The sequence below is a fragment of the Diabrotica undecimpunctata genome, chromosome 3 (assembly GCF_040954645.1).
Source record: "Diabrotica undecimpunctata isolate CICGRU chromosome 3, icDiaUnde3, whole genome shotgun sequence".
Classification (NCBI taxonomy): Eukaryota; Metazoa; Arthropoda; class Insecta; order Coleoptera; family Chrysomelidae; genus Diabrotica; species Diabrotica undecimpunctata.
This window is the reverse complement of record NC_092805.1, coordinates 39,596,346-39,620,135: the sequence shown is the minus strand read 5'-3', so window position 1 is coordinate 39,620,135 and position 23,790 is coordinate 39,596,346. Positions and strand designations below refer to the sequence as shown.

At 33.5% G+C, this 23,790-nt stretch overlaps 1 protein-coding gene across 5 annotated transcripts in view; it reads right to left on the bottom strand.

Annotated features, from left to right (window-relative positions):
• Syx1A (Syntaxin 1A) overlaps positions 1-23,790 on the bottom strand; it is a 526,136-nt gene that overhangs the window by 138,395 nt on the left and 363,951 nt on the right. For all 5 annotated transcript variants that reach the window (XR_011950302.1, XR_011950303.1, XM_072525768.1 and 2 more), the window contains exon 5: positions 18,073-18,255. Coding sequence is in view for 3 of the 5 variants with exons in the window: in XM_072525768.1 (XP_072381869.1) it covers positions 18,073-18,255 (183 nt within the window). In the remaining 2 variants the exon portion in view is untranslated. The remainder of the gene's footprint in view (positions 1-18,072; positions 18,256-23,790) is intronic.

Here is a 23,790-nt window from a genome sequence, read left to right as displayed (position 1 = left end):
AACACCCTTTTTTAAAAAATACTACTTTTAGTTTTAAGTCGAGTTGTACCCGAGAATGCACGATAGATGTTGCATATACTCTTTGCACATAATTGCGAGATTATCACGTATTCTCTTCTCAATTTTATTAGAAAAAAAACATCAGTCATTGTGTCACTGTCACATTTGATTAATTAAAATTAATTCGCTCATTTTTCAACACACAATGTTCAATTAACGCAAAATAAAGTTTCTCAAGTAGTAAGATGTTTTTTAAAGTGTAATACGGGAAGTGTGATCGCCAAATGTAAGGTAACAAATTTTAATTAATTAATAGATATAATTAGAACCAGATCGAAGGTACTGCCCCAACAGGCAGTGAGCAACACGTCAGGAGGAGAAGATAAAATCCCCCTGTGTTCTACATAATCCTTTAAATGTTTTCGACTTTCTAAACTTGACCTACAAGCTCCATATTCCGCCTAGAAAAACCTTTTAATATGTTTAAAACGTGTGCGAAATTTTGTTAAGATCGGTCGAATAGGTTTTGCATAATAATTTTGCAATCCAGCCTAATGGAAAAAAATCGCAAATTTTCAAATTTATAGTAGGCCCTAAATAGTTGCTCTCAGAGGCGCTCAGATAGTTGCAATTTTTTTTACATATAAAGAAAGGCTCGAACTTTCAAAGGCTTTTTGTAAAATTCAAATCGGTTCACTAGGAGAGCCTAGAAATTTTTTTAAAGTTTTAAACATTTTTTAGGCTTATAAACAAATTGAACAACTTAACGAGCTTTAAACATATCAATTTCAAAATTTATACACTTAAAGATCCTTAAAAGACGCTTCTTTAAAAAAACGATACATTCGGCTTACTGGTTGCCGAGATATTGAAGGGCAAGGTCAGACCTGAAGATTCTTGTCCTTCCAAAAAAAGAAAAGACAAAAAATTATTGAATATTGAGTCAAAATAAAGTTTATTTATGAAAAAAAAAAATTTTTTTCGTTCGCCTTTGTTTTAACAATTTAAATTATTTATTAACAATTTATAAATACATATTTGTTTACTAAAAGTAACAATTTACTTCAATGTATAAATTGCAAGCTCAAAAAAAATGCATAAAGAAAAAATGCATTTACTTGTTTAACATACAATTGTTTATTGCAAATTTCCCAATTTTGCAATTAAAAATGGTATTTGAAAATATGATATTTGAAATCCTTGTCGTCCGAGACATCGATTAAAAAAAAAAAGAGCAAAATTGGTAAACAAGAAGCCGAGATAATACAATTTTTAGCTCGCGCTATGATTTGGAACTCGCCGATTCACATTTCGAGTGAATGTCCACCACCACCACCTCTCATGCAATCCGAGCGACATTTTACGCGAAAACGGTTTTTTATTTGTCTTTTTTATGGATGTTGCCATAGAGCGCATTACGTAAAACTTTTCATATAAAAAGTACTTGACAAGACGAGGGTATTTGTTTAAAAACGAGCCCTCTATCACTTATGGTTACACGGCAAATGTATGCCAACTTTGACCTTCAATATTTTGGCAACCAGTAAGCCGAATGTATCTTTTTTTTTTTTAAAGAAGCGTCTTTTAATATTCTTTAAGTGTATAAATTTTGAAATTGATATGTTTAAAGCTCGTAAAGTTATTCAATTTGTTTATAAGCCTAATATATACAAAAAATGTTTAAAGCTTTAAAAAAATTTCTAGGCTCTCCTAGTGAACCGATTTGAATTTTACAAAAAGAGTTTGAAAGTTTGAGGCTTCTTTTATGTGTAAAAAAATTTGCAACTATCTGAGGGCTTTATTTAGGGCCTACTATAAATTTGAAAATTTGCAATTTTTTTCCAGTAGACTGGGTTGCAAAATTATTATGCAAAACCTATCCGACCGATCTTAACAAGATTTAGCACACGTTTTAAACATATTAAAAAGTTTTTCTAGGCGGAATATGGAGCTTGTAGGTCAAGTTTAGAAAGTCGAAAACATTTAAAGGATTAACTTCATTTTTTTGTACTTTTTTTTCAATTATTGCTATTTTTTCAACAATAAACATTAAATTTTCAATTTCTAGCTAACGAAATATTGTGTAAAATTGAATAACGAAACTTTTAACTTCTTATAATTTTTTCTCTAGGATCAATATTTTCCGAATTATAAACGAAAATACGAGCAAAAAAATGAGAAATTTTCAATTGTTTTCAGATTTTGTTAAATAAAAAATTTAGCACAGGGTTTGCGACTGGCGCATATCGTGATTATCGATACTGGGCACATCCTGAAGGGATTCCAGCAAAAAAATAGCTTCCTATGGAAAATGTCCCATCCAAAACAGATCCCGCCTAGACTATAAAGGTGCACTGAGAAAGTAGGTATATTAGAAGACCGCGTGATATTTGAAAAAATAGAGCTTCTAAGTAAATCAAGAATTGCAAGAAAAAACAAAAGTTAAAAATGGTTTCTTACTTCCCCATTAAATTTTTTATTTTACTTATTTTTTTAATAATCATAAATTTTATGGTGGCATCGGTGAATTTTTCACAAATTTTAGGCAACACTGTTAACCGAATAAAAAATTGGGGTCAGAAAAGTTATGAATGAGAGTCAAATAACCAACGCGGACGTCAAGTAACTTTCGAAGCTCGGCATTTATGCTTTGCCCACTTCAGAGGCAAATTTATGACTACTCTAAATTTGAATAAAAATATATTATATTTTGCTGATGTTTTATTCATAATTGCAACTAGTTTTAGAAACAGCCAACAAATGGATTTTTTATTTAGTTTTTGTATATTGCGCATTTTAAGATTGCTTTGGGTTTGAATCAAAAGAAATATTTAGAGCAGTTACAAATTAGATTAGGATTGTAATATTGATTTCTAACTCGGGATTCTAGAATTATCTCTTTGCGTCATTAACTACCTTTCACATCCATAGAAAGTACGACTACGAGTAAATGTGGCTCTGAACTTTTCCGCATATTTACTGAAACCTGATACTTTTGTGATCAATGTCTTTATCTTTCTCGAAACTTGTGTAATTGAAGTGACTTTATTGTTCTAGTGGACGAGCGTCAATTACTATTTTTGTTCGTATGGGTTATTTACCTCAACCGCCCTTACTTTGGTCTTTTTTGTCAATATATTTATACTAAAATTCATATATACTACATATAACTTATAAATGGCCGTCCGTATTGTTTTACCCCACACTAATCCGATTTACTTGATATTCTCTTTCAAATAGTAAACTATAATTATGTATATAGGTATATCGCCGTTATGTATAAATAAGCCCGGTCGAAGGCATTTTCCACATCTATGAATGCAATATGCTATGCGAAGTTTAATCAAAATATTGTCGTTAGTAGACCTCCCTTTTGAAAACCGTGTTATTCTTCTCCTATAATGATTTCTGTAATATTACGAGATACAGTATTCTAACCTCTTTAGCTGAAGACGAGAGTGATATAGACTATATGCTTAGAAAACTGGAAGAGGAGTACACCAAGTGGGCTCTTACAATTAATATACAAAAACCGAGTATTTAGTTAAAGGAGAAAAATCAGAAAGCATACAAATTGAAGTGGAACTAGAAAATCAACTGAAACCTTCAAATACTTGTGAGTCCAAATAGCATCAAAAGCATGGAGTATCGAAGAAATACATTCTATGATTGGTCAAGCAAGATCAGCCACTAGACAGCTACACGGACTATTGTGGAATAATAAAATAATAAAAGAAAATGAAGAATTTGTGAAACAATAATAGAAAGTATTGGATTGTACGGCGCCGAACGTTGGGAAATCAATCAAATAAACAAATTAAAAATTAAGGCCATTGAAATGGACTATTGGAGATAATGTTTCCGGCACACTAGACTTGATAAGGTGAGGAACGTAGACATTAGGAAGAAATTGAAATTGAAATAGACATAATAGATACTATCGAAGCCAAAAGACTAAACTGGTATCCATAGAATACCTGAAAGTAGATGACCAAAAAACATGGAAAAATGGATATTGCATTAAAATAAAAACCTGAGTAGGTGGTCCTAAATAGGCCGAAACGGTATCAAAAAAAAAATGTGACAATGAATAAACATGTTTACTCAAGCAAAGTAAAAGCAAAAGTCAAATCGGCAGGCAGATATGAGTGCATAGTAACAAATGAAACACGAGTGACTAAATCTCTAGTAACTGTTTGGTAATCGAGTAACTTCAATTCTTCTTCTTGTAGTTCCTTCTCCTATAGAAGGTTGGCTATCATCACAGCTATCCGTACCTTATTAGCGGCTGCTCTAAAAAGATCTACTGAGCTGCAACTATACCACTCTCTTAGGTTTCTCAGCCAGGAAATTCTTCGTCTTCCTATGGATCTTTTACCCTTGATTTTACCTTGCATTATGAGCCTTAATATCTCATATTTCGCACCTCTGGTAATGTGGCCTAAATATTCCAGCTTTCTTGTTTTGATGTGCTTTATGACCTCGCAATCCTTTTGTAGCCTTCTTAACACTTCTGCATTTGTAACTCGTTGGGTCCATGGTATTTTCAGAATGCTTCTATAGCACCACAACTCAAATGATTCCAACTTCTTTATGTTATCCACTTTTAGTGCCCAGCTTTCCATTCCATACAACAAAGTCCAGAACACGTAGCATCTTAAGGCTCTTATCCTCAGATCCAAAAGAAGGTCTCGATTGACAAACATTGTTTTCATTTTTATAAATGCTTGTCTTGCAATTTCACTGCGTGTCCTTATTTCTCTACCTTGGTCATTGTTTTCATTTACCCAGGTTCCCAGATATTTGTAGCTACTCACTCTTTCTACTTATTTTCCCTCGATATCTACCCTTCCTACTGTATGTTGCTTAGAAATAATCATGAACTTGGTTTTCTTAACGTTCATTTGTAGTCCATATTTGATACTGACTTGATGTAATCTATTTACTAAGCGTTGCAATGCTTCTAGACTGTCTGCAAAAACAGCGGTGTCGTCTGCGAATCTTATGTTCCCTGTTGTTCCTCTGATATTGCTTCCTTAAAAATAGCTTCGCTGTACAGATTGAATAATAATGGGGACAACACGCAACCCTGTCTAACACCTCTTTTGATTTCTATTGTTTCTGTTTCGACATTTTCGATTCTAACCTTTGCTTTTTGATTCCAGTACAGATTGACAATAATCCGTATATCTCGACTATCTACATTCTTTTCTTTCAACAGTTTTACTAGTTTCTGATGTTGTACTCTATCAAAAGCCTTTTGATAATCTATAAAGCAGACATAGAGATCCTGGTTCATATCTAGTCGTCTTTGCGCGAGAACGTTAAAAGCGAACAGAGCCTCTCTCGTTCCTAGTCCTCCTCTGAATCCAAACTGGGTGTCATCTATATCTTTTTCTATTTTTTTGTATAGTCTTCCATGTATTGTTTTGAGAAATATCTTAAGTGTGTGGCTTATTAAGGAAATTGTATTGTACTGGGAGCATTATATCGCATGTACTGACTTTGGTAGTGTTACAAACGTGGACAGCAACCGATCTTGAGGTATTACTCCTGTTGTATATACTTTGTTAAACAGATCTAAAAGTATATGCAGTATTTCTTCGTCAATTCATTTAATTAACTCAGTGGGTATTTGATCTGGGCCTACTGATTTTGCGGTCTTTGCATTTCTAATTGCCTGTTCTAATTCGCACATTATTATTTTCGGTCCTGTTTGTTCTTGTGGTTCTTCTTGTATCATTCTATCATCGTCGAATAGTTTCATTATGTATTCTTGCCAAAATCTTAGTTTATCTTTGATGTCTGAAATGAGTTTATCATTATCATCTTTGAGTATCCCATAGTGTGCTCGCTTTTTGGTATTTGTTAGTTCTTTTATTTTTTTATGCATATTAAAGCTGTCGTATTTTCTGTCATGCTCTTCTATTTCTATGCATTGATCTGTTAACCACTTTTCCTTGGCCTTTTTTATCTCTATTTTAATTCTACTTTGTAGTTCTTGATATTTTGTCTCATTTCTTCCTTTGACTTTTCTCCTCTCTTCCATTAATGCTAGAATTTCTGAAACTACTGAAAGTAACTTCAATAGAGAGGAAGAAAGATCAATATTTAATTATATCATCATTTGTTTGAACCAAAAAATTGCGGAAAATCTGCAACAAATGACAATGGTGTTGTAATTAACAACTTATGAACTTTTATGAAGATATTTTGACGACACTATTTTGTTGACTATCAGTACGAAAGATCTACATGCATTTTTGTGTGAGGAAGCAACCAAAAGTGACGTATTTGGCTTGAAGTTTAATAATCAAATAAAAAAATGGATTATAGTTATTAATTTTAGTTAAAAATATGGATAATCTAAGCAACGTCATGGTTGCTTAGATTATCAATAAGTACATCAATAATTACAGTTGGTAATGATATTCTGGTGGTAATGATATACAGTTGGTAATGAAATGTTGGTAATATGAGAGTCGGTAGTAACTTACAAATATCTCATAAACAGACGAGTAGAGTTGAAGAAAATATTAACAAAATGTGATATGTAAAGTTATATTCCGTGTGAATTGTTACAAATTTTGTGGATTGTCACAAACAATTTATGAGTAATTATTAAGCTCAACTCAATAAATGCAAACGGTTTGAAGTTATTAACACCATCAAAAAGAGAAAAATTGAATATTTCGGCCATGAGCTGAAAAATAATAAATATGAAATATTCCAACTAAAATAAATGTAAATACCAATTGTGGTAAACTAAAGATCATACAATAAACGTTTCATTTGTTTCATATTAACATCTTTATATTCTATTAGTGTTCCTTTACGCTTTGATCGATATTATTAAACAATAAGGGAATCAAGGAAATTTGTTTGTGCACGAATCTTCTAAATAAATTTTCAGTTTTTATTCAGTTTATTTTAACAAATCGTAAAACTACCGACTGGACTATATGAGCTCGTTAAAATTCTTATACAAATTGTGGTATTGGATAAATTTAGAACACTGTTATATTTTTTATTAGCGCAAACTTGGGTCAATTGATAAGAAAATAGCGTGCCGGAGAACGTTTTTTTTTATTTCACCGAAATAAACAGAGCAGCATTAATTTATCATTATTGATTTCTGTCAGGATTATAAGACTTATGTAGCTGAATCATATATATACTTCTTTAAGTTGCTTATCGGAATTGAAAAATCCAGGAATCGTCCATTAATTATATTTTATAAAATAGATTCCATACTTAGGTGTACTTGTTCCTAATTCAACTGTAAATTAGACTTATTAATAAGACAATATAGTACAAGAAACTGTATACTCAAAACAGAACGTGCAGCTTTCTATGAGCAACTTCAGACAATTGTCTTTAGGACATGGTATTACTCTATGGACCAAAAATAGGTCCAATTTTGAAATCTTAAATAAGAACTCCCATTTTTCATTGAAGATTTGGATTTCTTATGCAAAAGTAATTTTTATTCGGAACATTTTTTAATTAAATATCTTTATAAATATCAAGAAAAAAAACTGTATTCGATAAAAAAAACAGGTGTTTAATATTTTTCAAAAATTTATCGAATGACACCAAACATGACTCTTCACCACTACTCGCTAGGGGAGGGGCGGGGGGACAACTTTTAATCCTAAATAGAAATCCCCATTTTTTTATTGCAGATTCAGATTCTACGTATGTAGATGTATGTATAAATGCACAGGAAAGTATTAGGCGCTTCTACTATATTCCACAAAATAATGACAATGATTATATCACCTCTGATCTGTTTGCTTTGTACCGTGCCCTAAAACATGCAAACCTCTCAAGAATTTCAAAACCTCTGTTTCTCACCGACTCGCTCAGCTCTCTTCTTGCAATACAGCATCTGTATCCTAAACAGCCCTTGGAGCAACTAATAAAACCTGAACTACAAATCGCCCAAGGGAACCACGTAACTCCTAAATTTATATGGATCCCCTCGCATATAGGAATTATCGGCAATGAAGAGGCAGACAGTAGTGCTCGTGATGCAGCAACAAGTGCGGAATCTGAATTACTGCGTGAGAGTGTATGTAAAGATCTCAAAACGTTTTTTAAACAAAAAGTGATTGGTCAGTGGCAGTGCGAATGGTTTCTATCGCAATCTAAATTAACATCGCTAAAACCAGATACACGACAGCGGAAAACTAGTGCTAGTACACGGTTTATTCAAACGGTTCTAACACGCCCACGTGCAGGACACACTAAGATCACACACTCTTATTTACTCTCGGCCAGCGAACGTCCCCTGTGCGACCTATGTATGTGTCCACGTGACATGGACTATCGTAAAATTTAGTTACCTGCTATTGTTAGAACAGTAGGCTAGGGATTATTCAGCTGGTCATAGCCGTACTTTAAGGGAATTACATTATTTGTTTCGGTTTATTAGATATTTAAACAATTTTAAAAGAATATTAGATTTATATAAATCTGTTTATTTTAGTAACGTTATTTATGGTTATTTTTGTCGTTATGATAATGACCCATTAAATAACAAGAAATAAAGAAACTCTTAAAATTAATAGGTATTTAGTTAATGGTCTTTTGAGAGTTTATGTGGAAAAAGTCGACTAGCGAAAGATGGTTTCCGATAATTGTGAACGCTATTTTAAATAGTATAAATTTCGATTTTGTTTGGAAAACCAATGATTAATAAAATGGTTAATTGTCTTTAAATAGTCATACATTAATATCAGAATATTTTTGTTCAGTCGATTATAAGCGAGTGAAGAGATCTGACACAGTTGTGTTTTGCAAGAGTGAATAGTGAGTTTATAGAATATGGAATTAAGGTGTGATTATATTATTAAAAAATTAAAGTTGAATCATTTATCACTTAACGAAAAGAGTGTTATCCTCAATGTCTACAATTATTTTAAGCAACACAATCCTTCCAATACTGTTGATAGTATAGTTGAAATTTCGTCTAAAGTAATGGGATATTCAAAATCAACTGCATACAACATTTTAAAAGAGGAAAAATCAGCTGGTATAACCCCAACCAAACCGTCAACAGAAAGACCAAAATTGTCGAAAGTGAATGTGGATGAATTTTTCAAAAATGCAATTCGTAGAATGGTCCACTCATTTTTTTTTTAATAAACAAATACCAATTGTAGATAAAGTTTTACAAGCCATTACCGATGATCCCGATTTCCCACAATAAGTAGAGAGAAACTTTGGAAAGTTTTGCATGAGTCAAGCTTTAAGTATGAAAAAGTTGGCAGACAGTCAATGCTTATCGATTCCAAAGAAATTGTGTGTTGGAGACAGGACTACCTTAGAAAAATAAAAAAAAAATGAGGACAGAAAATAAGAACATTTAAGTATTATTTAGACGAAACGTGGGTTAATGAAGGGCATACTGTAGGGAGAGTTTGAAAAGACAAAACTATAAAAACATGTCGACAAGCATTTCTGGAAGGATATTCAACTGGTTTCAAGGAACCAACAGGTAAAGGTCGAAGATTAATTGTTACCCATATAGGACGTATGAATGGATTTCTTAAGGAGGGTTTACTTTTGTTTGAATCAAAAAAGACCTGTGCTTATCACGAAGAGATGTTACTAATCTTTTTCAGACAGAACGGAGACGTGTTTAAAGAATATTTCGAGCAGATGATTGAATTCATACCTAAAAATTCAGTTATTGTGATGGACAATGCAAGTTACCACTCTAGATTAGTTGAACGTTTACCAACTACTCAATGGAGAAAAGATGAAATTGCAATGTGGTTAACTTCTAAGAATTTAATCTTTGACGATACAATGACAAAAGCAGAATTATTAGAGCTTGCTAAAATTAATCAACAAAATTATAAAAAATATGTTATTGAGGAGGTAGCCAAAACACGAGGAATTGAAATACTTCGCCTATGAGAAAGCTTAACTTTCAACTGTAGCTCAGAAGTTTATTTTACATTTGAACTAATTACCGTCAACTTCACTGTTTATTTTTTATTTATTTATTTTTTTTATTGCTAATATAATTTTCATTCTTATTTCCAATATTATTAGTATTAAGAATATTATTAATTATTAATGGGAATGTATAAAAACTTACAGTTTTTGTGTATGTATTTTACGTTTCAGTATAATTTATTGTATTTTATTATTTTATATTAACAGTATGTTTCACAATTAATAGAATTTTTATTCTTTTTATGTGTATCTTTTTATTTTAAATCAGTATTGGATTGGATTTATTTCTTTGTTCTAAATATCCACATAAATTTAACGCAAACTTTGCTTTTAAGATTACGTTTTAGTTAGAAGATGTGCACGCCTATGTATTTAGAGGTTCGAAGATTAGTATTCTGACAATTTACTCCAGCTTATTTTTCAAATATACTATAGAAGTCTAATTTAGCGTCCAGTTTTTTTTTTGTGAAATATTTATATATGTGTGAAAGCAACATGATAGGACAGTAGTTTTTTAGATCTGTTATGTCTCCTTGCTTGCGTAATAAAATAATGACTTCATTGTTCCATTGAGAAGGAGTTTTTCCTTGGTAGATGCATTCGGTGAAAAGCTTGGCCAAAGCCTGGATAATTTTATTTCCATATAGTTTGATCGCTTCGATCACTAATCCGTCATCGCCAGAGGATTTGTTATTTTTCATTTCTAACAGTTCCGTTTTGATTTCGTATGGAGTTATTTCTGGCATTAGTTCAGATCCCTGGTTTGTGATTTTGGGCAGGAGCTGATCTTGCCTTTCGTCGGTGCTTTCAAACATTTCGCGATAAAAAGATTCGACAACCTCAAGAATTTTGGTTCTATCACTAGTAATGTTTCCATCTTTGTTTTTTATTTTGTACATATTTTGTTGCCTATGTTGTTCAGATTTCGCATCATAATAAAATAAACTTTTGTTTTTTTGAATTATTCTAGTTAGTTCTCTTGTATTGTTTTCTCTTACGTCTTTTCGGATTGACCGGTGGATATCTACACATTGTTGTGTAGTTGGAGCTGTATTTTTCCGTCAGCTGTCTTCTTTTACCTATTAGCTCTTTGGTATTATGGCTTAGTTTTTCTTTACGGGTCAGAACGGTCGGACAGTTTCCGTTTCTTTTAGAGCCTTCGTTATACCACCCTAAGTCCCTTAGTACCTTAGTACTTTTTCGAAAACCCAATTTCAAATGACCTACTTTTTTGTTGCACACTCTGTATAAGTGGATCCTAAAATCATTATTATTAGGAATAAGTTTTCATTCAGCATATATTTTTCATTATTTAAGCAGTTCGCGAGTAAGATTTCACAAATTCATTAACTCTGTCATATTAATCCGGATTTTGCGAGGCTTTATGACGTAACACAAACAGCGCCAGAGTTATTATATTAAATCCTTTTTATATCGTCTAATAAACTGCTCTGATATAATAAGACATTTTTGTTGATCTCGTTTAATCTTATATACGCAAACACTTAACGCCTCATCACATCACCAAAGGAAATTAATTTTCCCATGAACAAAACACGACACACAAGAGAACTTATTAATGTCGCGACGTAATCTCATAATCTCCTTTTTTATTTTCTTGCTTTAATTTAATCTCGACATTCTTTCATGGAGAGACTCCTTCACTCAATAGACTAAGCAATAAGAAGGCGACGTTTAGCATTTTGTAGTCGAACTTTTTAATGCATATATTGTAATGTTTGGCTAGGAATTTCATTATATTTCTCGGCTCGTAGTTATTTAAATAACACTAGAATTTCATTAGGAACGTTGCATCTTTTTATTAAAAAGAAAAACAAAAAGAAATATTTTGCATATTAGGAAAATAATTTCCATTTTTGCTAAAAATAAACAGTTTCCCTGTGTCTGATTAATAACTTCTGCAACAAGACATACATTGAGAAATATTCTTAATCTTAAGTCTGTGGTGAAAGCATATGAGAATGTACATGGTGGGTCAAGTATTAGACAATTATGACAACAAACTACATAAGATCTAAGAGTTATCATCTATTGCGAAAAATAGAATAGAAATATGCTTTATTGTCATTGAACATTGTACAAAATACTGAAATTACATAAATCGTCAATATCACAAAATAAAAGATAATAAACAATCCATTGCAACATTTAAATAAAATGCAAATTATACGAAAAATAAAAGTTGCTGCATGTCATAGCTTTAGTTACGTGTACATAAAGGTCCTGTAATTTCTTAGTGATTCATCAAGAAACTCTTCTACTAAATATGGTCTTTCAAATAGATAGGCTCTTGTCATTTTACGGAACTTGGGGAAAGATGTTGCAGATTTAAGTTGTAAAGGGAGATGATTGTATAGTTTTTTTGCCGATTATAATGTAGATTTCTTTACTAACTCAGTGGAAGGAATCGGTAAATAAACATTGAAGGTTGAATTTTTGATGGAGTAGCCATGATTGGGTCTTGCTGGAAAAACATGTAGGTGTTTACGAATTAAGCAAATAGTTTCTAAAATACAGGGTGTCTCAGAGTAGATTTTAGTTTTTAAATCAATAAAACTCGGTTTTAGAACCTCTTAGAAAAACATTTATTAGGAAAATAGACACACAGAACATGCGGATTTTATTTCTTAAATAACACGTCGGTTATATGTTGACCATCTCGCTGGTAGTACTCTTGCAATCTGGAGCGCAAATTGAGAAAGACGCGCTCACACATATCCACTGGAATGTTGTTAATAGCGTTGCGAATATTTTGCTTCAGCTCTTCGATGGTGGCTAATGGGTTAGCGTAGACGATGTTCTTTAAATACCCCCACAGAAAAAAATCTAAAGGGGTAAGGTCAGGAGATCTTGGGGGAAAACGAATATCACCATTTTGTGAAATTAGTGTACCTGGAAACATTTCACAAACTGTTAGGGCGTTTATTGAAATGTTCGCTGTGTATGGCGTAGCACCGTCTTGATGGAACCATGTATTGCCTGGATTATACCCTGGAAAATTATTCAATTCTGGACGTAGCCAATTCCGCAACATGGCAGTGTATCGTGCACTATTAACAGTTAGCGTGCGTCCCCTAGCATCTTCAACAAAATAAGGTCGATGCAGACTTGCCACACCAAACCGTCACCTTTCTTGAATGCAACTGTTTCTGGTGTAATTCGTTTGGATTTTCAGGACACCAGTAGCGAGCATTGTGCTTGATGACATATCCATTAAGGTGAAAGTGAGCCTCGTCACTGAAAATAATCCCTTCTAAGCCACCGTCATCCCAAAAACGAGTCATCATCTCCTCAGAAAAATTTTTCCTCAGTAAGTGATCAGTTTCTTTCAAATATTGGTTTAACTGAATTTTATAAGAGTGAAAACTTAAATCCTGCTTTAAAATACGCTGGATACTAGCACGAGACAAATTTAGCGCTTGTGCATGTTTGCGAAGTGAACGCCGAGGATTACCATTCACAGCACGTCGAACTCTTTCAATATTGACAGGAGTTCGAATAGTTTTTGGCTTGCCTGGATGTTTCACATTTGTGACATCTCCTTCTTTTCTAAATTTCTTTACCCATGCGTGCACTAACATCGCGGATGGTGCACGCATGATCCCCCACGCGTCTAATATTGTACCGCACACAAAAACGCCGCCGAGCCACTGTATGGGAATCGTTGGCTTTAAAATACGCCTCAACCATGTAAGCACGCTGCATCTTGGTCCACTGTTCTATGGTAACTGAAAACTGAAATCCGCACGTGTCGGCTACACGGCTGGTGCATCGTTTCCATGGAATTTCGCACAGGGTCGGCGTAAGGTAAGTTTAAATACTAAAATCTACACTGAGACACCCTGTATATGTAGAAGAGTGAAAATCGCGTGATTTTAGAAGTAGCTTCTGCAATGTGTTCTTCTTCTGAGGCCAAACAGATACCGTATTGCTTCTTTTTCGTAATTTAAAAATAACATCAGATTGGGCAGCTGTCCTAGAAACTCAATAAGTAAGACCATATGGAAGATGAGATTCGAACAAAGAAAAATATGTTATTTTAGAAGATGCTAAATTGATTTTTGATTTAGGAACGTGGCTAACCGAAGATGGAGATCAAACAAAAGAAATCAGATCTAGAATAGAAATGGCAAGAAACACGTTCATAAAATTGAAGAACTTACTTTGCAACCGTAACCTTAATCTAGAGATCCACACAAGAATGTTACGTTGTTACGTTTTTTCTACTTTACTATATGGCATGAAAGCGTGGACAATAAAACAGTCTGAAATCAAAAAATTAAACTCCTTTCAGATGTGGTGCTACAGGAGAATCCACAGAATATCGTGGACTGAAAAAGTAATTAATATAGAGGTGTTACAAAGAGTGAAGAAAGAATGTGAAGTCATAAAAACTGTTAAAATTAGAAAGATTCAATATCTGGGTCATATAATGAGGGGCGAGAAGTACGTATTACTTAGATTCATTATGCAAGAGAAGATACAAGGGAAGAGAAACCCAGGACGACGCAAAATATCCTGGCTAAGAAATTTGAGAGAGTGGTTCGGTTGCAACTCATTAGAATTATTCAGAAGCGCGGCCAATAGAATTAAAATAGCGATGATGATTTATAACCTCCGATATGAGAAGGAACTTGAAGAAGAAGAAATTGATTTCGTTCGAAACATATACTATTGCATAGTAGGCTGAAGCTAGTTTCTTACTTAACAAATCGATATGAATGGACGATTTAAGGTTGCTGTCTATATAAATACTAAGAAATTTTACAGAATCAACGATACTGATCTGGCTGTTATTAAGAAGCAAGGATTGAAGAGCTCCTTTATAGGATAATGCTATTGTCTTATCCACGTTAAAAAAAGTAAATCTGTAGTTACAGTTGCATGAAGAGTTACAATATTTGAGTTTCTCCAGGTGATACTGGTATTATCAGCAAAAAGAAAAATTTTCAATCGATAATTAGTGATGTCATTTATAAAGATAAGGAAAAGTAGAGGACCCAGTACTGAACCTTGTGGTACTCCACATACAATGCTTTTATGACTAGATCATTTGCTTTAAGTAGTTGTTTCCTATTTCCCAAGTAAGATTGGAACCAATTCAAAGAAAAACCTCGAATTCCTAGAACTAGAAATTTAGTTCTTTTTTTACCAAAATGTCGTGATCTACACAATCAAAAGTTTGGACATAGTCACAAAAAACAGTGGCAGTATAAAGATTATTGTTCAGTGCTTGGTAAACCATATGTAGTACAGAAAACATATCATCACTGGTACAGTTATTACATAAAAAGCCGAACTGATTTTGTGATAAAATGTTTTCAATGAGAAACGACAGAAGTCGGGCATTTATAAGCTCAATAATTTTGGATAATACCGGTAGTAAGGCAATAGGTCTATAGCTGCAGGAATTAGATTTTTCACCATCCTTATTAACAGGAATGATAATGGCTGTATTTAGGCACTTTGGAAATATCATTTAGGAATTATTAATTATTGAGACCAGGACTTCCAACACATTTTTTGGGAGATTTGAAAAAAAATTTATGGATAGTCCATCAGTACTAGGAAGATTTGCTTTTGATACTATTAATTATTTGGATCAGATTAGATTTATCATCTGGTCTTTTAAAGAATGAATTTGAGACCTTTTTTGAATTGGGGAAATGGGAAATAAGATCTTGTTGTGGCAAAATAGTTGATGTTATATGTTAAATCATGTTAACGAAGTATTCATAGTACGTTTTTCAGCTGTTTTAATAAGTTTAAGATAGGTTCCTCTGTACTTGGTGATATATTCAGTGACAAAGACGTTGGTAGTAAATTTCTTGATGTGCAGTAGTGAACGCATATTCTTGGCTGACTACCTTTGGTAGTCCAAGGTTTGTGATGTTTGGCTTAATTGTAATTAAACAAAATGCCTTATTGAAAATACAGACAGCCCTATCTAAAAAATCAGTGAAATAATTATAGTCCACGTGCACAGAAGGAAAGTGCCACCCAGAAATCAAGCATAAATTTTGGAATTTACGAAAGTTCTAGAGCGGAAAAAATCCTACCTAAACGTTGGGTTTTCGAGGATTGTTTGTTAAGAATGTTAAACTTGGTATATACTGCTTCATGGTCAGAGAGTCCTGCATTAATAATTGTAGAACATACATCAAGGGGTGAGAAATCTGAGAGAATATAATCAATTATGGTAGATGTTGTTTTAGTAATTCTTGCAGGATAATTAACGTGCATTGTGAAACCATACGATTCGAATATATTGACCAAGGATAGTTGGGTAGCACAAGCAGTATCGTAATTAATATTTAAGTTAACGCATAGAATTTTTCTGCTTTTATCCCCAGGCCATCTAACAAATTTAGCAGGTTCTGAAAAAATAGTTCCCTGGAAGAGTCAGGTAATCTATAAATGCAAAGAATGTGTAGATTAATTATAAACTAAGGAACACTCAAAGAAGGCTTCATTCAACAGAAAGTCATATTTTATTATCGGAGATGAATCATTATTTGTAGAAAGAATTACTGTGCCGCAATGAGCTGAACTTGGACGATCATACCTAACAATGATGGTATATTTTCTACAAAAAAGGGCTCTTTGACTTCAAACCAGTGCTCTGTAACCGCTACTATCGGGAGAAATCCTAATTTCTCTAGAAACAAAAATAATTCATCTGTTTTATATATTATAGAACGAATATTAATCAGAACCATGCTAAAGCTGTCATCATTAAAATATTTTGAGGTTTTTAGTCCCACAGAACACGTCGTATTGTTAAAAAATTTCGTTTTGGTTATACAATGGAATAGTAATTTTGGTGACATTCCCTTGATTTTTGCAGGTGAATAATTCTTTCCGTAGTGAAAAAGGACCTAAAAGCTGTGCGAGATCAGCTTCCACCACAGTTGGACCAATTCCATAGGCATAGTTAAATTTTAGGATTTTTCGTAGATCTTCAGTCTTAGTAGGAAGTACTTCGGAAGACAAAAAGAGTTTAACGTTTGTGCTAGTAAATCCTTTGTAACATACTGAAGCAGTTTGGTCGTGTAGAAAAGCAAGATGTAGCTTAATGGTTTTTAAGATATCCGGTTCCCTTAATCTTGCTAGAAGGTATCGACTGTTCGAGTTATTGGTAACTCGATAACTCTTGGTGGGGTCAAAGGACAAAGGTGGGGTCATTTCTCGATGGTGCCAAAATATCTTCATTAATGGAATTAATATGGGAATGGAAAGATGATGAAAAATAGATTTGCAAATTTCGATGACCTGCTTGTCTTTGAGTATTTTTGTGTTTTTCACTTCATTTTTGTTGTTGCTTGACATGGTAATTGGATTTTTCAAGCTAACGAAGCTTCTGATGTTAATCGGACTTATATTTGACTCAAAAGAAAGCGCTGGTTTGGAATATAAAAATGCTATAGACCATTTAATGCTTACACCAGAAGACCAAATTTCCTTATTAAATAATAAGTAAATGGAAGTTTTAGATTTTATGCTTATTTTGAATGAGGAACCACTCGCTGTGTCGGCATCTTGAAGGAGAACATAACATCTAATATATTCCTTGATACCTAGCTTCTCTTTAATAAAGGACGAAAATGCTAGAAAACTAGAGCATGTTATGTACGTACTAACTAAGCGTGCTTAAGTGCGTAAAAAAGAGTCTAAAAGAGATAATTAACTTATCTATTAAAGTAACATCATTTAAAATACCTATGCATTTTATACAAAAACTTAGGTAAAGCTAAAGATGTAATTTTAAAATGCGTAACGATTTAATTCCCAGCTGAGCTTCTGGCCCTCATCGGAACTATGGTCAAGCTAAAATACCACTACGTGAGAGCTGAGAGGATCCAAAAAGTTTAATTTCAAAATCCCTTCCACGTCGTGATAGTTTATTTAACTATAACTATTAAAACTTTTGGGATTTCCCTAGCTCCCAAGATAGTTAACATTTCACACGTAAAAACTAAGAATATACTTTCTTAAGTAAAAGATAATAAGTTGTTTTTATAAAATCTGTCGTCAAGTACAATACTTAATTTTTTATCATAGAATACTAAAATGATTACTTACTGATTTCTAACTGCCTCTGTATCCTCCCTTTACATCTTTCTCTGTAGTCTGTCTGGGTTCGATTATATTCAGTCATAACTTCTACAAATTTTCTGGATAACGTCGAATGTTGAGTTTTTCGTATCCTCAGATCCGCCGACGATTTATTATTTTGTTCTTCTTGTTCTATATTTTGTTCTATAACTGTAACGAAGAAAATTAATTATCAGTAAAAATTATCAATATAAATTATAACTTATTCAATAGCGCAAAATACGAATTGTTTAATAACTGGGGTCAAATGTTAATGAATAGTGAGGAACACGGTGTGATACTTAATAAAAATATATGTATATGTATATATTGTTATATTTCTGTGACGTTCGGGACTGTGACAAATGTAATAATCTGATTTTTTTAGTTATTATAGACCTATATAAAGAAAACCTATACGTTTGCTGCAGAGATTTCATCGTCTTTTGTAATTATTAATTATATAGTGTAAAAATGCCGTTTTTTTTTTGCAAAATTAATTTGTTGTCAGATACGTACGTAGCCTACAAAAGAAAAACGAAAATTTTGAAAGAGTGGCGATTTATTTCTCAACATATTCTACTTTTAGCTCGATATGCTTAACCCGGCGATACTCGAACTTCTTTAACCCGTATGAAAAATACGTTTGAGGCGATGACCTTCTGTTTTGACTTAAATTTCTGCCCGGAAGAGAACTTTTTTTTCGCTACATGGGGTCGTTTTTGCTGCAATTTTGCGTCGAATCGGACCAATAATTCGGCATAGTAGAGCCCTGTGACCGTTTTGTCATTTTTCAGGTAGTCGACGTAGATCACCCCTCGTAAATCCCAGAAAATGGTAGTCATCGCCTTTCCGGCCGATAAGACAGTCTTCTCCTCCTTCGGAGCACGTTCGCCGGTTGCCGTAACTATTTCGACTGTTTCTTGATCCCTGGTGTGTAGCAATGGATTCATGTTTCGTCAATGGTTACGAAACAATGTAGAAACGATGTAGAGTCTCACGGTTAAGCTTGTTATCCGGAGTAAGCAAACACGGCAATCACCGTGCCGACAGCTTTTTCATGCCCAAAATTTCAAGCAGGTATGACATACTCGGTCTTTTGAGATGACTACGTTATCTCGCGTTCTTTCAGTCGGCGATCTGTCAATAAGAGATCGTGGATTTTGTTCACGTAATCTTCCGTAGTAGCCGATTTCGAGGCACCTGAGCGCGGCTCTTCAAACATCGACGTGCGACCACGTTTAAACACGTTAAACCAATTTTTAAGGGTTGCCATCGAAGGTGATGAGTCACCGTACACAGCATACAAGCGCTCTTTGATTTCGTTGCTCGATTTTTCTAGCAAATACGATAATTGAATAATCGTCCGATATTGCTCTTTTTCCATTTTTCTAAAATCCGCGGACACAACCCTTTCTCAAGCGGTCATAACAAAACTGCGAGTTTCGAACCGCCTACGTAAGTCAAGGACTCGTGCCATTTTCAAATAGACTTAAATTTTTATATGCATTTTATATTGGCTAGTGGTATATGAAGATGTGTCCTTTCCACAGAAAACGTCAAATACAAAAAAGTGATATTTAAAAAAAGTGTGAATTATGCCCTTTTCGAAATGACGGGTTCAATTAGTTTAAAAGTTATTGTATTTGGTTATCCCAGAGACCTTTTACTTGCAATAACATTAGTCTGAAAATAATAAAGATACTCTTTTTTTTCACTTTTTTTTCGCAAATTAGTTTTTTTATTTTTCTTTTATTTTTTTTTCAGTGTTTTTGGTATATGTTGATATTTTAATTCTTAGAATTTCATTTAGAAGAGGCGTGGGAAAAACAAACAATCCCTAAAGACTGGCAGAACAATATACAATATACAAAAAAAGAGAACATGTAAACTGCGACAACTATAGAGCAATATGTCTGTCATCGGTATGCTTTAAAATATATACGAACATAATAGAGAAGAGACTGAGACAAGAAGTAGAAATGGTATTGGGAGAAGAACAAACGGCATTTAGACCGGGAAGACAGACAAATGACATTATATATATCATTAGAAACCTAATAGAAAAAAGCATAGATACGGGGGAAACTAGTATTAGCATTCATAGACCTAAGAGCAGCATTTGACACGATAGAAAGACCTTTTTTTTGGGAAATGCTTGAGGAAAATAAACGTACCTAATGCATTGATAAAAATTGTAGAAAGTACTTACAAAAAGGTAAAAGGAAGGGTACAAATAACGGGGGAAAGATCGGAAGCATTTAATTGGAAGTGAGGTATTAAACGGAGATAGTCTCAGCCCTTTGCTATTCGTAATAGTAATGAACGAATTGATAAGAAACACTAGAGTCAGAACCAATCAACTACAGACAATAATAGGTTACCGCAGATTACAACCGGTAACAATAGAGTCCTTAATGTATGCAGGTGACATAGTACTAATAGCAGATTCCGAGAATAAAATGAAGAAACTAATGGATATATGGGTAGAACAAATAGAAGAACTAAAAATGGAGATAAACGAGAAAAAAAGTAAGATAATGATAATCAGCGGCAAAGGAGATAAGGAAGATAATCAAATAAAGATAAAATGTAAAAACTCAGAATTGGAAATAGTAACAACTTACGAATACCTGGGAAGTATAATAACCAATGACGGAAAAATAGACTGGGAAATAACAAATAGAGCAAAGAAATCAAACAAGTTATATTATGCGTTATATTAGTTAGTTATATTATGCCCAATAATGGGAAAAAGAGAACTTGCACGAGAAACAAGAATAAAAATATATAACACAATAGTGATACCGACTGTGCTCTATGCAAGTGTAAACTGGACAATTCTGGAAAAATAAGAGCAGAATAAACGCAATGGAGATGAGACATCTAAGAAGAAGAGTTGGAAAGACAAAATGGGATAGATTAAGCAACGAGACTATTAGGAGAATGGCCAACCAGGAACCGATAATGAACAAAATAGCAAAGAGACAAATGAACTGGTATGGGCATCTGATGAGGATGCAATCCAATAGAATAACAAGAAAAGTTTATGAAGCAAAAAACATCGGAAAAAGAAAAAGAGGCAGACCAAGAAAACAATGGATACAGCAAGTAGTAGAGGCGGGAAAACTTAAACAAAAATCACCGAAGGAACTGAAAATAAGGGCAGGAAACAGAAAAGAATGGAAGAGGTGGGTAAATGGAAATTAAAATAGCTAGCCCAAATCCGACACCCTGATAGGGTAAAAGGAAGGGGAAAAAGAAAGAAAGAACTTCATTTACTATGCGTAGAATTATCGTATAAAGTTTTTTTTATGTTTTAAAAGATAGAGTTTTGTAATTTTACTTCAAATATTAAGCTTTTTAATGGTAAACAAAAAATCGAAAAAATGGCTCTTTTGGACACTAAATTGTTAATAATAGGGATATAAAATTTACATATCATTCAGATTATTATTATCAAAATTTCAGATATGCACCTGGATTTTTCACAGTCCCGAGAAAAATTTTATTTCCCCGAGTTAATAGAACTCAACGATACCCTGTATTGAATTTTATCGGATAGTTATTGCTTTTCCTCTCCTCAAAGATATTAACTTTATGCATTAATAGTCCGTATTTATTAAATTAACAGATGATGCAGAAATCCAGTTTAAACATTGATGTTTTCGCATGGTATGCGATAGAGAACGGAGATTTAACTAAACGTAATCACCGATAACTTGACAGATTTATCCCGTGATCCGCCGAAACCCTACATGCAGACTTGGCAGGCGGAGCTTTTAATTACGGATTAGAAGTCAGGATGAAACTTTAATAATGTTTGACCTAGAGTTCTCTATTGTATAACAGAAAAATTGAGGTACAGATACAAATATTTGAACAAAGTTATATTGCAAAAAAATTAAACATTCTTAAAAAACTTTTGTTAAAAAATTTGAGTTATATAGATTTTTCGACTTATGGACTATTTCGACTTGGGAGGATTTTGATTCGACATAAAGAGGTTGGGATTTATTTGTACTAATTTTGAGTTAGAGTGGTGAAATAAATAAAAATTCAAGTTACAGAGGTAACAAACAAATTTTTATTTATTATAAATCAACTTTATTTCAAAACATGCTTACAATAAAAAATATGGCATTGTCAGTAATATTATTTGCTTTTTATAGCATTATCTAAGGTATAAAGAGCAGAAAATTCTTGTTTGCGAGTTGCTGGACTGCTCTATAAAATTCAGTAAAGTATTCAATTCTGTTCCTGACTCTTTGATGAAAACTCGTGTAATACATGGAGCGCACGTAGTATTATTCAAGTCTTCTATGTCATCTAAATCAGTGGTTCTCAACCTTTTTGAGTGTCGTACCACAAAATCATCATCATAAGTGGCTCGACAATCCGTTGTGGATCTTGGCCTGCTCACAAAGAAGTCGCCACTCCTGTCGATTCCTGGCAACTTCCCTCCATCTTCTAACCCCTAGAATCTGTAGGTCTTCTTCCACATCATCAATCCATCTCATTCGTGGTCGTCCTCTGCTTCTTGTGCCCTCTGGTTTTGAAAATGTTAATCTCTTCGTGTATTCGTGATCTGACATCCTAGCAATGTGTCCAGCCCATCTAAGTCTCTGCACTTTAACGAATTTCACAATATCTGGATCGGTGTATAACTGATACAGTTCAAAGTTGTATCTTCGACGCCATAGCCCATTTTCATTTACGGCCCCAAAAATCTTTCTAAGAATTTTTCTCTCAAAAATACCAAGAAGTCTTTTATCATTTTGAGATAAGATCCACGTTTCAGCCCCATATATCAAAACTGGTCTTATTAAGGTCCTGTATATATTAAGCTAATGACGTCATCGAAGCAGTTAACGAATTTGTATACCTGGGAACGCTCGTCAATACTGAAAATGACACTACCGCAGAGATAAACCGCAGAATTTGCACGGCTAATAGATGCTATTTTGGGCTTAATCTCCTTTTTAAATCTACAGTTATATCAAGAAATACAAAAGTAAAACTCTACAAAACAATAATACGCCCAGTCCTAACATATGGTTCAGAAACCTGGACTTTAACAAAAAGTAATGAAAACATGTTAGGATGTTTCGAAAGAAAAATACTAAGGCGCATCTATGGAGCGGTAAATGAAAATGGTGTCTGGAGAAGACGATACAACTTCGAACTCTATAGGATATACCAGGAACCAGATATCGTAAAACACATAAAGATAGGACGTCTAAGGTGGGTAGGCCATGTTATGCGGATGGAGCAAACCGACCCAGCTAGAAAAACGCTCCTTGATAGACCTATTGGTCAAAGAAGAAGAGGAAGACCCAGAACAAGATTCCTAGATAACATCGATGAAGACATGAGAAATATGGAAATACGTGCTTGGCGGAGGAAGGCGATGGATAGGGACGACTGGAGAAAAATTCTTGGGGAGGCTAAGACCCACACAGGGTTGTAAAGCCAAAATGATGATGATGATATATTAAGCTTTAGTGCACGTTTTATATTTTTATTTTTTAAATGTCTCTGGAGGCCGTGAACAGTTCTGTTTGCTATTGCTATGCGTCTTTTTATTTCGTCGCTTGTCGTGTTTGTTGCGTTTACTAGCGATCCAAGATATGTAAATTCTTTGACTTGCTCAAAGGTATGGTTGTTAATTTAAATTCTTTGTTGGATATTTCGAGGGTTTTTAGA